This window comes from Australozyma saopauloensis, chromosome 3 (assembly GCF_035610405.1).
Source record: "Australozyma saopauloensis chromosome 3, complete sequence".
In the NCBI taxonomy this organism is placed as follows: Eukaryota; Fungi; Ascomycota; class Pichiomycetes; order Serinales; family Metschnikowiaceae; genus Australozyma; species Australozyma saopauloensis.
In genome coordinates, this window is record NC_086133.1 from 1,044,570 (window position 1) to 1,057,258 (window position 12,689).

The following is a 12,689-nucleotide window of genomic DNA, read 5'->3' on the forward strand; positions in this document are numbered from 1 at the left end:
GGGACGTATGGTTATTGCTTCTCGGCTGTTAGGACACCGTTGTCCTAACTAGTCTTAACTTTATTCGTCGAGATACCCGCTCTGATGAAATTGACGAATCGATCTCCGTATTCTTTGGCGGGTATTGCGGATATGGTGCTGCGTGAGTGGCTAAGAGATCTCCAGAGAGTCTCGAGTCGCTTCTTAAAAGAATAATTTGTCAAGCAATCAATGATGCCGAGGTAGTATATCTCAGGAAGTGGCTTGTCTTCTTCGTCCGTGGCTCTGATGCCTCCGTCGTGCCCGTAGAATATGTATTTCGATCTTCCAGGGAACACAGAGCGAGGCAAGTCGACACCTCGATCGATATCTCGAGGGTTTGTTTTGAACAATTCCGACCGAACATTGGACTTGGGTTCATAAACAGACAACTTCTCCGTAGTCAAGGAGTTTCCTTTCTTGACGTCGTGAACTCCAAGAAGCAAGGAATAGTCCATCACGTTGATTTTCTTCATGAATTTCACATCTGCCTCAAGTTGCTGGGTGAAGATCTGCCTTTTCTCAGGCCCGAATTTGATCTTATCTTCTCTTTCTAGCCAATTGAGGTCCTTCAAAGTATAGTCAGATATATCCTTCTTTTGTTCCTCCTTCCCGTCTTTGTCTTTGTCATTATTAGTGGTATCAATGCGAGTGTATCTACCCCAGGTAGAGCCTTTAAGATCATACTTGAGATGGATATCACGATGCGGCGGGAACAAATTGTTCATGACAATAAAATGGATCTTCTTCATTCCGCCGTTGACTTTGAGTCTGTGAAGACCGTAGAATTGGGAAACAAGGGTGTTTGGGTTCTCCTTGACATGCGAGTAGTAAGTTTTGAGGATTCTTCTGAGCTGCTTGTGTTCAGCATGATGAATTGTTTTGATGATGAATCTGAAGTCGCGCGAGTAGTAGAAAAAGGACCCGCTTTTTCCCGGAGAGCCAAGCTCAGATAAGATATATTTGCCCGTAATAGACATCAAGTAATCGGCAGGGTCGATGCCAAAAAGAGAGCGAAGCTCGCGGAACACCTCAGGGCAATAGTCTTTGAACTTGAAGTCGTACTTGGAAGATGGTGTGAGCTCACTACCGTCGGCATTGAAGGTGAGTTTCTTCGTGGAGCGGAAATCGCTATCGCTCAAGCTCTTCATCACACCGGAGCAGCCGGAGACCGCAACACGGATACCGGTAAGCATGTTGTAGGCCATGACGAAGTTGCGGTGGCCCTCGTCGATCTTGTTGCCGAGGATGACGTAGTCGGGCTCGGTAGCACCATTCCGGCGCAAAGTGGAGCGGCGGATGAGCGACGTGCGCATACGCGCGTACTCGTTATCGGCGACCGACTGCTTTGTTTGCAGATGGAGGTCGGCCACCGTGCGGGACTTGAACAGACTATAGGAGGAGATGTTAGCAGGACGCAGCTCCTTGGAGACATTGGCTGCGAGCACCAGCTCTCCGACAGAAGTGCGCGATCTGGGCACCGCAGAGTCCGTGTGTCTTCTTTTGGTCAGCAACAGGCTGCGGGAGTGGGTGAGTTGCGTGGGCGACGCCTCAGCATTGGAAGGTGCCAAACCAATGGAGTGTGCAGCCGCAAGGTCGGACTGGAGCGAAAGCCCGCTTTTGCGAGAATGCGAAACGGCCAAGTTCTCCGTCGCGCGGTTCTGCGCGGGCTCCTGCTCCCCCGGGTGCAGCTCGCTGTGTTTGTGGTCGATGACCATCTGGGGCAGAACCTGTGTCAGTACAGGCACCGGCTCGGAATTCAGCTCGATATCCTTCAACTTATACATTGCGGGCACAACCGCACTTTCGCGGTGGTGCTCTTCTACGGAACTGGGCCTCGTGTCGCCGCAGTCTACAGAGGAAGACTCCGATTGGGGTTCTTCCCACGAGTTGGATGTCGGCGTAAGATGCCCGTTTTGTTGCTCAAGTGTTTCCGGAAGACAGGCCAAGTACTCCGGGTGCGGAGGGTTGGCGAGCACTTTCCCATCCAAGACTTCTAGCGACATGGTATGGAAGAAGTGGGGGTGGACGGAGAAAATGGGTGAGTGCGAAGTGGGAGACAGTAGTAGAGTGACAGAGAAGGAACAACAGAGATAACCGTGCGGGTGCAGGAGACGGGGAACAGGAAGTACAAAAGGGAGGGAGGTTGCTGAATTAATTTTTCACGGCTTCTTGATTATTTGAAGACTAGTGGATTCTCTCGAATTTCGCTTTCAGTTTGTTCTCTTTGGCACTGGCGAGTGTGCGTTTCTCGGGGTTTAGGGTATTAGGGTATTTATATACATCTGGATCAGGTTCCTGGATCAGGGATGGCAGCAAGTGGCAGTGGACAGGAGAATCGATCAGAAGGGGTAAATTGAGCAGATGGTTTTTTTTGGTTGCTTTGGGAGAAGGGAATCTTTTGGGAATCTAGATTTTTGACGTTGAAGGCTGCGATTTCGCATCGGCTCACTTTGCTGATTGTGCGTGTTGTGGTGGGTTTACTCTTCTGCTCTGTAAGTGTGATGTCATGTGGGTGTGCAGAATGCTGTCTGGAAATGAGGCATCAAGTTGGAAATTTATAGACATGGAAAATTGGTACTCTCTCATGGTAAAAATGGCACTTCTGTGATTTTTAGTCCTTGCCCGAAGCTATTCTCGTTGTCTTGTAGCCTCGTGGTGCCTGTCTTTAAGTGTTCGTGTGTGCACTACATCGACCAGATTTGCAGCCAATTTCCCGAACTGGCAGAACATAATCCAGCATGGCATTGTCAGAACGCATATAAACAGACTCTCCGCCCAGTATGATATTTTCTGTTCTTCACACCACTGACTCTTTCTTTCTCGTTCTGGCATGATATTCAGATTATTTCTTCGCTTAAACCCTCGTTTTGAAACTCTCCTGGAAGAGATTTCGTTCGCCCAGAATGAAATTCACCTCTGTCGTATTATCTTCGCTTTTATTGAGTTCATTGTCCAATGCTTCTAGTCTCCCCAAGGACTACGAGATCGTCGAAGTTAAGGATATAGAGGAGGCCCAGAAGAGGTACTCCTCCCTTCTCGGAAAAAAATACAACCAGATGGTGTTTCGCCTACTAGACTCGGGGACATTTCTCACCCGGAGAGTCCAAGAGTACTGGGACGTGGAAGAAACTCTACAGGAGCTTCAATATGGTGACACCTTAAGTTCAGACCTCAGACTCCAGAACCTCTACAAGAACAGCCGTCTCTCCATGGGACTAAAGAAAAAGTTCAAAGACAGACCAATTCCATACGTGGAGTTTTTCTATAGCGACTTTGCTATTGAGAGATCGAATGACCTCCTCCCAGTTTCACCCTGCCACAGTGAGATCCTAGGCGAAGGCAGCGTAGTGAAAGTACAGCTCACAGAGATCACAAGAGCGACGCCCCAAGGCAAAATCGGGGTTCCCAATTTTCTCCAGCTGATACTATCCACCGGTGAAGCCGACTTGGAGGTCGAGAGGGAAAACTTGCTGATGATGAGTCTCAAGTGCAATGTGGATCACGGTGAAGTGGGCCAGATATTCTTGAGCCACACAGAGTTCCTCTATTTCAACACATGGTATCGAACAGTATGGTTCGATCCGAATACTGGTACCTTCACAAAACCGGAGGATTTTCAAAAGAGGCCGCGGGAGAGAATGGTCATGAAGTATGGCATTGGAGAATGGTATTGCGTTACTAGTAAGTTGAGGCCATTGAAATGCCAGGAAGTAGTCACAGACATCACCGATCCCCTAGATGTTCCGGCCAAAAACCCAACTATTGAAGATACAACTAAGGATGAAGAAGACGAAGAAAAAGCCAATCATGTGGAGCAGTGTGATGATTGCAAACGACCCTTGTTGCATCCTGCCAAACTTCCGACCATCTACAACATGTCCCAGTATCAAGCTCTAAAAAAACTGAAAGGCTTTACTGCAATCTGGCCAAAAGAGAGAACATCGAACGGTCTACCCAAAAACTAAAAAAAAAAAAGAAAAAAAAAATATTGATCGATTCCACCAAACCTTGTAATCTACTCTAGCCATACATATACACTCTATATGTCATCTGTAAGTACAGTCACACCATATCTCACAAGCCATCTCATCAGTAAGATACGTTCTTCACGCCGTTGAGATAAAGTAAGCCATTTATATGAGCACATAAATAAAGTAGCAAAAAATAGTCCGTGCCCCTTAAATTCCCGGGGCCACAGTCCCTTTATGTTCAGATTCCGCCGTGTGGATTACATCCCGAGCCGTATCCGAAGATGCACCGAGCCTCCTCATACAGTACCAATATGGCCATCAAGATTAGACACATCGAAATCGACTCTGGAACTATAAATACCACTCGCTTTTCCTCCTTTGTACCCCTGCTTGCTTGGAAATTCAAACCATTTTTCACATTCACCTTCTACTTACATAATCATTCACAATGGGACTTCTAGGCTTCTTGAAACGGGGTCCAAATGCAGAAGAATCCATCAAGAATGAAGGATTCGAGGTTTCAGACTGTTCGATGGAGTGTCTGACTTGCACGGCCAAATTCCCTGCTAGTTTGTCCTTCAAAGATGATGACAATTCTGCTTTGTACGGCAATACTCTGCCTTTTGGATTGCATGCTATTGTTCCCACCAATAAATGTGATTGGGAACACGACGCCACCCTGAAGCTGAAGACAATTGCAAATGCGGTCGCAAAATGGGCACTGAATTCGAAATTGGAAGGGCTTGGAGAGTCGTCAGACATCAAGGTCAGTTGTAGCTCGCTCAGTTCTAATGACTTGGAGTGCAAAGAGGACTACATGAATGAGACCAGAGGCGATGTTTTGCTCTTACCCTTTTTCGTGTGGGTGCGGAACATCACTCTTGATAATGCATCTGGGGTGCTTACCCGAGTCGTGGGTGATCTCATCAAATTTAGAGCTGATGGCCTTACCGAGTTCCCCTCTGTGAAGTACGAGGCATTCCCAGATGTCAGGGTAGAGGTGGACAGAAGCAAAAGCTATGTGTTCCTTTGTTCGCACAAGACCAGAGATAAGAAGTGTGGCATCACCGCCCCTATCATGAAGAAGGAGTTCGAGATCAATCTCAGAGACGAAGGTTTGTACAGAGACGCTTCTGACGATAGAGAAGGGGGCGTACGTATTGCATACGTTAACCATGTGGGCGGACACAAATTTGCCGCCAATGTCATTATTTATTTGCGTGAGTCAGGAAAGAACATCTGGCTTGCCCGTTGCCGCCCCAACAACGTTCAGCCCATAATAGAAGAATGTATCCTCAAGGACGGCAAGGTGTGGCCAAACTATGTCAGAAGAGTGCAGAAATTTACCCCTATCGAGTGGTAGAGGTCGAATTTGGCGACCACGAACTACGGATATACATGATACAGTGTATACATCAACTTAATTTTAATTCTATCGACTATATCAATGTTTCAAAAGGGAGCTGAGAACATTGTACCGCTTTTGCATGTAATCAAGCGCTGCTGTGTCCACATTGGCCTTTCCACCAGCCAAGATTGTCTTCAATCTGTTGCTTTCTCTCTCCAAGCTAGCCTTTCCGTCTTTAATGTAGTGTGCCACGGCCCTTTTGTAGTAGGCCAACATTTTCAAGTCATCGACCAGGGAAAGCACTTTTTGTTCGATCATAGCTTCCACACCAGACTTCTCTATCTGGCTCTCGAGTTGAGCAATGAACGGGAAGACGTCTGCGGGGTTCTTTGCAAACAACAGCTCAATTGCATGACTACGTCCGGCAGAATCGGAAAGACGTCCCTCGGTGTCTCTGTCGAGACCCGCTACAATGTTCACATAGTTTGTGAAGCCAGACAACGAGAGATCTCCGCTATAGTACGCAGGTCTTTTAAGTCCATCAGCGTCAACTTTAGCTGGGTCAAAGAAGAGAATCATGGGCGAGTGCGTCACGCCAAACAGGGTGAGCATGTTCTTGATTTGGGGCTTGTTCTTAGGATCGAGGTCCACTCTTCCGAAGCGAACCTGGTCCTCTTCGGCTGCGTAAACACCAGTCAAATCGTTCCAGATAGAATGTAGTTTCTTGCTTTTCTTGTCGTTTTCGGAAAAGAGCACAAGTGTCTTGTATGGTGCCCACAAGACGTCAGTTTTGAAGTTATAGTCCGTGAGTTGGATGACCAGCGACGAAACCTCTTCCGCTGCAGATGGCAAACGGATCTTGGAGGCCAATTGAATAAAGTTACTGATCGATTCCGCATCGCGCAGTCCTTCGTACTCAATTGGCTTCTCTTCTCCATGGAACAAGAGCAACGTAGGGAACCCCGGAAGATCGTACTTCTTGGTCATTTTGCGGCCATCCTCGTCTCCATTGATTTTCACGACCTCAACCTCAGGAACATCTGCATACGTCTCTGCAAGTTCCTCTATAGCTGGCATTAAGTTCATACAATGACGGCACCAATCGGCGTAGAAGTCGACAAGAACATATTTGCCCGAGTCAATTACCACTTCCTTGAAATTCTTGTCGTTGACTCGTGTTAGTGCCGCGAGCGAGAGGGCTGCGTAAGCCAAGATCAGAAGTTTCATTAGGGTAGTGGTAGGTGATGAATAATCAGGAGAAAGAGGTCGGGAAAGTAGAGGCACGCAATTTTTTTTGCGGCAGAAGCAATTTGAATCTGCGAAATTATCGTGATTTGTGAATGGAAAATTTGTTGGATTGGTTTAAAATGTGTTCATTGTAGTAATTCGTCATTGCTTCTTGGGTCTAGTAGGCATACTCACTGATAACAGTACCAGAGTACATGGTTGTGGTGCTGACTTTAAGAGTCATTTTTAGAGCGATCCTTATCCATTTATTGTGACGGATTTATCGGTGCTGTTGTGTTTGATGCGATTTCATTAGTACTGTTGTCTTTGTTCGTCTAACTATGCTGTCTCTAATTAATCTATGTACATTGACAGGATGGATGTCGTTACCGCCCTGCGTATCGTCTTCCCGCCCGAAGGTATGCTCAACACACCGCGAAATAACATTAGTCCCTCTTCACAAGAGGCATTTGGTAGTAGGTGAAGTATGAGTTCTGCCTGGTGGCCACACCAGCCCAGGCATTATACCACGCAATGAATGATGTAATGATTCCAAATATTCCTCCAACTTTGGTCAATGTCTTGTTATTGGCAAGCTCACCGGAGGTCAAGAAGATAAAGGTAATCACCAAAGTAATGAAAAGCGACATGAACGGAACCGTGGATTTGAGCGTGACAAGGAAAAGCATAAATGAGAAAAGCGTCCAGCCGAGCAAGAAAAAACCAATGGCGTTCCGCATCTGGTCTTCGTGGCCCTTGTAGGCAGCAGCAACACCAAATGCCTCGAAGAAAAGCGATGAGTACGCCAACCAGAAGGCACCGTACAGTGTCAAGGCCACCGAACCGAAAGTGTTTCCCAAGAAAAACTCCCAGATTCCCGCAGCAAATTGCACTGCGCCTCCGTAGAAACACGAAAGGCCCAAGACGATCTGTGGCTTATGAATGTTCAATACTCCAGCATTGACCATGGACAACACAAAGGTCGTCATGGCAAACGCACTCAAACCGAGCGATGCTGGATTACCGAAATTCCATGCCTGCGGAGGAATAGGCTGGTTGAACAACATTCCACCGAACGCTCTCATGAATTCATGGGTAGGGTACTTTTTGTCGCCCACAATCACATATTCGTTTGTCTCTCCCGAGAGTCTGATGCTGCCAACAGGCAAGCCCTTGAAGGTATCTTGCGACGAGTCCAAAGACGAATTGTCGTTAAGGTGGCGTCTGTTTTGTGCCATTTTTGCAACCAGTACTAGAGATCGGAGGTACTACTATGCGATAAATAAGAGCTAGTTCAGTGGTATCAACAAGGATTAATCAATTTCCGAACTCAAAAGACACGAGGGATACCGAATGCCAACTGCCGAAATTTTTTTTAAGTGGTTATGCCTTAAAACCAGAAGGCCTAAGCCAAGCCGTTGCCAGCACCCTGCATGAAGCAGCCGCACGTTGGAAATAATCCGGAGTCGGCCTTATGAAGCCCATGTGCCAAGACACCCTATCATTCTGGATTGGGCAAATCGAAGAGCGGCGCGCTGGAAAATATTCTGGTTGGCGGAATTGGCGAGGGGCACAACGGGCGCTATTTATACTTCTCCGAGTCGGCAGTGGTGGTTTCGATGAGCTCCGCCGATGAGAGATGAGCTCTTGTGTGCACGCCGGACCTGGGGTTGTGAGGACATGGTGCATTTACGGTGGAGAATGGTCCATCAAATAACGGCGGCGGAAAAATTAAAAAATCCGGCTCTGGTGCACTGGAAATTAACATTGTGCCCGGTTCGGCGATAGCTACAACATTGACGTCCGCATTGGATACTGCGCCCCTCTGCGGCTCAATTGAGGTAAAACCATGAGGCGTTAAAATGCCCAAATGGGATAAGTTCGACCCAATGCGTACTTCGGAGATATGTTTTGACAATGCAGTGAAAATCTGAAATTATTCTTGATGGTTTGTGTTTTGAGAGTGTATCTGTGTCGTTGAAATGTGTTCTTCTATGTGGAGAGTTCTACATTGTAGGTATTACTTCTAATACACTCAGTAGTCTTGTAATTTGTAGAGTACGAGCTATACTGATTGACGTCACACAATTGTTTGGCCACACTACGATGCTCAGCAAAACTTTCACCTCGTTCACTCGTCAATTTTCATCTGCTCCCGTGTGGAAACAGGTTTCGTTGACGTTCTTCACGAAAGAAACCTGTCTGTTGTGTAAAAACGCAGATGCCATTCTCAACCAGGTACTCGCGGAAGGTGACTTGAAGAACACAAAGCTCCAGAAGGTCGATATCATGGACCCCAGCAACTCTGCTGCCTTTGACAAGTACTGTTACGATGTCCCAGTGTTACATGTGGATCGTCCAGGGCAGGCAAAACCGGTCAAGTTCATGCACTATTTCGATGCAGAAAAAATTGCGCAGGAGCTCCGTAGAGCAGCTTAGGTTCGGGTGGTTGTGTCTATCGCTTTCCTGACAGCAGTCTGATCCTGTTCTCAAGCACCAAAACCTGCAACTGCAAGGAATTGCGCTCCAGCTCGAGTCTGAGGATGTTCAACACTTGCGAATCGTAGTCTCGTTTGAGTCGTCCCACAGCCGTGGTTCGTTGTCCAGCATCATCCAATGGCTGTCCTCCGTACGTTCTGGTCCACTTTCCGTTGACACACTCGAGAGTCGACTCAGAATTGGGTATATTAGGTCGCTTCGTATACATTGAAGCCTCTTGAATGAGTCTTACTGCCTTCTCAAGACAGTCTTGTCCATCTTCATGTGGAGGAGAAGACTTGCGAGGCAGCGCCTGGATCAAGAAACGCAACTGTTCTTGTAGAGTGTTGTTTGTTTCGAGAAGTGAACTTCTTAGAGCCCGGAGCTTTGTCTGGTCTGCATTCGGATGACTGAGAGCCAGGTTCATGTTGGTTAGGGCTATGCCTGTTTCGGAATACAAGGACCATACAAGTTCTTCTTCTGGTTGCATTGAAGGAAGTAAATTTTGCATTGAAGAAAGTGAAATACTCACTAAAGCAAGTAAATTGTGCATTCAATTCGGGGTCTGGGATGTGTTTCATATCTGAAACACTCCATATGGATAGGCCAATTTACTATAGAAGACTGAAACAGATCAATAGAGTAAACAGATAAAAGTGAAAGAATTTCAATTAGTTCTCGCTACAACAACAGAAGTTTTGAATTTCCCAACTATAAAAATCACATAATTGTAAACCATCTTCCGGCTATCGCTTATCGCCCTTCTCACACAACACCCCGCAGTCTGCACAATCAGAAACACATCTACCAACTACTACACTATCCACACAATGACTCGTCAAAAAGTCGCTCTCGTCACCGGCGCCTCCTCGGGCATTGGCTATGCTGCCGCCAAAGAATTCGCCCTGCGTGGCTACAAAACATACAGTTGTGCCCGGAGACTGGAGCCAATGGAACCACTCAAGGAATATGGGGTAATTCCGGTTGTTTGTGATGTCACTTCCCCGGAGAGTGTGGAGAACCTCAAAAGCCAGATTGCGCGCGAGTGCGATGGGTACCTCGATATTCTCTACAACAATGCAGGTCAGTCGTGCTCACTTCCTGCGTTGGATGTGACCGACGATATGTTCAAACAGTGTTTTGAGGTGAACGTGTTTGCGCCTATCCGATTGACCCGTGAGTTCATCCCGCTACTCATTAAGGCAAAGGGTGTGGTGGGATACACTGGCTCTGTGAGTGCAGTCATTCCGTTCCCCTTCTCCAGTATCTACGGTGCTACCAAGGCGGCTATTCACCAGTACGCGGCCACGTTGAGACCGGAGTTGGAGCCTTTTGGAGTGAGGGTGCTCAACATTGTCACTGGTGGAGTCAAGACCAATATTGCTGATACGAGGGGAGTCCCGGAGACGTCTTTGTACCAGGTTCCTGGCATCAAGGAGGCCGTTAAGGAGAGACAACAGATGGCTGCCCGGAACAATCCCATGCCGGCTGAGGTCTATGCACGGAAGGTGGCCGATGACTTCGAGCTGGTGACGTTGCGTGGAAAACTCAATGTTTATCGCGGCCACATGGCTTTGTTTTTGGGTTACCTCATGTACTGGTGTCCACGGTTTGTGGTGGAGAAGATCCTCAACAGGAAGTTTGGCTTGACTGCGATCTTCAATCAGATCCGCGCCAAGTACTCCAAGACAAACGTTGACTGATAGTATGACTGTTCTTTGACTTATTTATGTGTGTACCTTTATTATGACCTCTAAATTGATGAAATAGATACATTAGTAGATATGTGATATACAAAAAACGCCGGGGAAAAATTTCAGGGAGAATTGAAGGGATGCCTTTTTCTAGTTTTCTTTTTTTCTCTTTCTTTACTTTTTGTTTTCTTCTGTGAGCACGGCCGTACCCACCCATCACCTAAAAGGTGATCTACACAATTGTAGGGACAACTTGAGGCTGCTCGGTCTCAATGCTTTTCATGACAGCCTCAATACACAACAAGGCGCTCAAGGCGTCGCGTCCAGAGCACTTGCTCACGGACTCTCTGCCAGTGATCAAGTTGACAAAGTGCTCCATCTGGAGGTCAAATGGCCGTGGAAGCTGGCTTTTGCCTGTGGGAAATAGCATTTCTTTGGCATCAAAAGAAGGAGGGGGAGTCATGAAGCCGCTGCTCTCTTCGACAGGAGCCACGCTGGAGACAACATCCAATCTTTCGGCCTGGATGGGCTTCCACCAAGAATGGTCCTTCTCGGGAACATCATTTTGATGATATAGGGTGAAATCCGGAACGGAAAGAGTACCATGGCTGCCAAATATGCGATAGAAGCCTGCCATATCTTGGTTGTGAGGAATCAAAGGGTTTTCACCAGTGCCAGCCTCGAAATTGAATGGTGAGGTCACATTGTCAGAGCAGACAAACGATCCACAACAGCCATTTGCAAAGCGAAGAGTGAGCGCAGCGCCTTCATCCACATGGTTGTCCTCAGCCTCTGGCATTCTTTGTTTTGGCAAGAGCTCCGCGTAAACACGCTGGATGGGTCCCAATAAATACTGCAACAAGTCCAAATCGTGGATCAAGTTGATCATCAAGGTCCCTCCGCCATGGTACTTCGAGCGGCGCCATTCTTTCTCGGCAAAGTACTCTTGGCATTTCTTCAATGCCCAAACACCTTGAATCATCACTGGGGTTCCAACCTTCGCCATATGCTCTTTGGCTGCTACGATGTAAGGGTTAAATCGGCGATGGTGTCCTACAAGCAAAATGACGCCCTGTTTTTCGCAAAACTCGATCAAGGCAACGCAATCTTCCGGGGTTGAAGCAAGTGGCTTTTCGACCATCAAATGAATGCCCTTGCTGGCCAATTGGATCCCCACAGACGCATGGGAATGGTTCGGAGTGGCCACTACAGCCGCATCCGGATAATCTACGCCATACTCGTCACAATATAGAAACATCTCGTCCACTGTGTTGAAATGCAAAGCGCCAAACCTGGCAGCTACAGATGGGCCATTGGCCGAACGATCGACAACCGCAAAAAGCGAACAATCGGGCATCTCCAAGACCAGCTCGGCATGGCGAGGCCCTATGAGGCCAGCACCGACAATGACAAAACGAACACCGGCCATTAACTTCCGAAGAGTCAAATTTCCAGGTTTCTAGTGGTAGGACTACCGACGGTGAATCAGTAGAGAAATAGGTGGCGATAGGAGAATAAAGGCGAACTCCAGAAATCCGTGATTCTGTAAATTCCACTGTTTTGTTTTAGATCCTTAGTTGAGATTCTTTTCGGTGTTTCTTGAGTCTCGAAGAAGGCAAGGTAATTGAGTATTTGTCAATGAGTTCGCTCAAAAAAAAACCACCAAATGAAACAAAAGTTTTGCTGTTATTCTTTCCAAAAGAGCTTAGAAAAAAAAAAGAGCTTATCTAAGATTTCTGAGAAAAACCGTGAGGCGTTGATCCTACCTGGAGTGCCTGCAGGACAAGCCCTTATCAATGTCAATATTGGCCGGTTACGAAACTGATAAGGTGAGACCCACGTTCTCTGAGAAGTGAAGAGGGGCTTACGTCGCGTGAAACTTTAATTGGAGCCAAAGGGGCCATTTGCTGTTGAAACATGGGTCACGTGAATCAAAAAATCAGAATGTAT

At 47.2% G+C, this 12,689-nt stretch overlaps 9 protein-coding genes across 9 annotated transcripts; 4 read left to right on the forward strand and 5 right to left on the reverse strand.

The window, feature by feature from the left end:
* Positions 1-44: 44 nt before the first annotated feature.
* Positions 45-2,024, reverse strand: PUMCH_002633 (uncharacterized protein; the record flags this gene model as incomplete). Its single annotated transcript, XM_063021634.1, has 1 exon — positions 45-2,024. The coding sequence occupies one exon, from the start codon at positions 2,022-2,024 to the stop codon at positions 45-47; it is 1,980 nt and encodes a 659-aa protein (XP_062877704.1).
* A 900-nt stretch (positions 2,025-2,924) lies between these two features.
* Positions 2,925-3,986, forward strand: PUMCH_002634 (uncharacterized protein; the record flags this gene model as incomplete). Its single annotated transcript, XM_063021635.1, has 1 exon — positions 2,925-3,986. One exon carries the CDS (start codon positions 2,925-2,927, stop codon positions 3,984-3,986), a length of 1,062 nt encoding a protein of 353 aa, XP_062877705.1.
* Positions 3,987-4,440: 454 nt separating this feature from the next.
* Positions 4,441-5,355, forward strand: PUMCH_002635 (uncharacterized protein; the record flags this gene model as incomplete). The annotated part of the gene is made up of 1 exon (XM_063021636.1): positions 4,441-5,355. The coding sequence occupies one exon, from the start codon at positions 4,441-4,443 to the stop codon at positions 5,353-5,355; it is 915 nt and encodes a 304-aa protein (XP_062877706.1).
* An 81-nt stretch (positions 5,356-5,436) lies between these two features.
* PUMCH_002636 (uncharacterized protein) lies at positions 5,437-6,567 on the reverse strand (the record flags this gene model as incomplete). Its single annotated transcript, XM_063021637.1, has 1 exon — positions 5,437-6,567. The coding sequence occupies one exon, from the start codon at positions 6,565-6,567 to the stop codon at positions 5,437-5,439; it is 1,131 nt and encodes a 376-aa protein (XP_062877707.1).
* Positions 6,568-7,013: 446 nt separating this feature from the next.
* On the reverse strand, positions 7,014-7,805 carry PUMCH_002637 (uncharacterized protein; the record flags this gene model as incomplete). Its single annotated transcript, XM_063021638.1, has 1 exon — positions 7,014-7,805. One exon carries the CDS (start codon positions 7,803-7,805, stop codon positions 7,014-7,016), a length of 792 nt encoding a protein of 263 aa, XP_062877708.1.
* Positions 7,806-8,673: 868 nt separating this feature from the next.
* PUMCH_002638 (uncharacterized protein) lies at positions 8,674-9,006 on the forward strand (the record flags this gene model as incomplete). The annotated part of the gene is made up of 1 exon (XM_063021639.1): positions 8,674-9,006. One exon carries the CDS (start codon positions 8,674-8,676, stop codon positions 9,004-9,006), a length of 333 nt encoding a protein of 110 aa, XP_062877709.1.
* A 16-nt stretch (positions 9,007-9,022) lies between these two features.
* On the reverse strand, positions 9,023-9,556 carry PUMCH_002639 (uncharacterized protein; the record flags this gene model as incomplete). Its single annotated transcript, XM_063021640.1, has 1 exon — positions 9,023-9,556. The coding sequence occupies one exon, from the start codon at positions 9,554-9,556 to the stop codon at positions 9,023-9,025; it is 534 nt and encodes a 177-aa protein (XP_062877710.1).
* Positions 9,557-9,875: 319 nt separating this feature from the next.
* Positions 9,876-10,748, forward strand: PUMCH_002640 (uncharacterized protein; the record flags this gene model as incomplete). Its single annotated transcript, XM_063021641.1, has 1 exon — positions 9,876-10,748. The coding sequence occupies one exon, from the start codon at positions 9,876-9,878 to the stop codon at positions 10,746-10,748; it is 873 nt and encodes a 290-aa protein (XP_062877711.1).
* A 223-nt stretch (positions 10,749-10,971) lies between these two features.
* Positions 10,972-12,168, reverse strand: PUMCH_002641 (uncharacterized protein; the record flags this gene model as incomplete). The annotated part of the gene is made up of 1 exon (XM_063021642.1): positions 10,972-12,168. The coding sequence occupies one exon, from the start codon at positions 12,166-12,168 to the stop codon at positions 10,972-10,974; it is 1,197 nt and encodes a 398-aa protein (XP_062877712.1).
* Between the last annotated feature and the right edge of the window lie 521 nt (positions 12,169-12,689).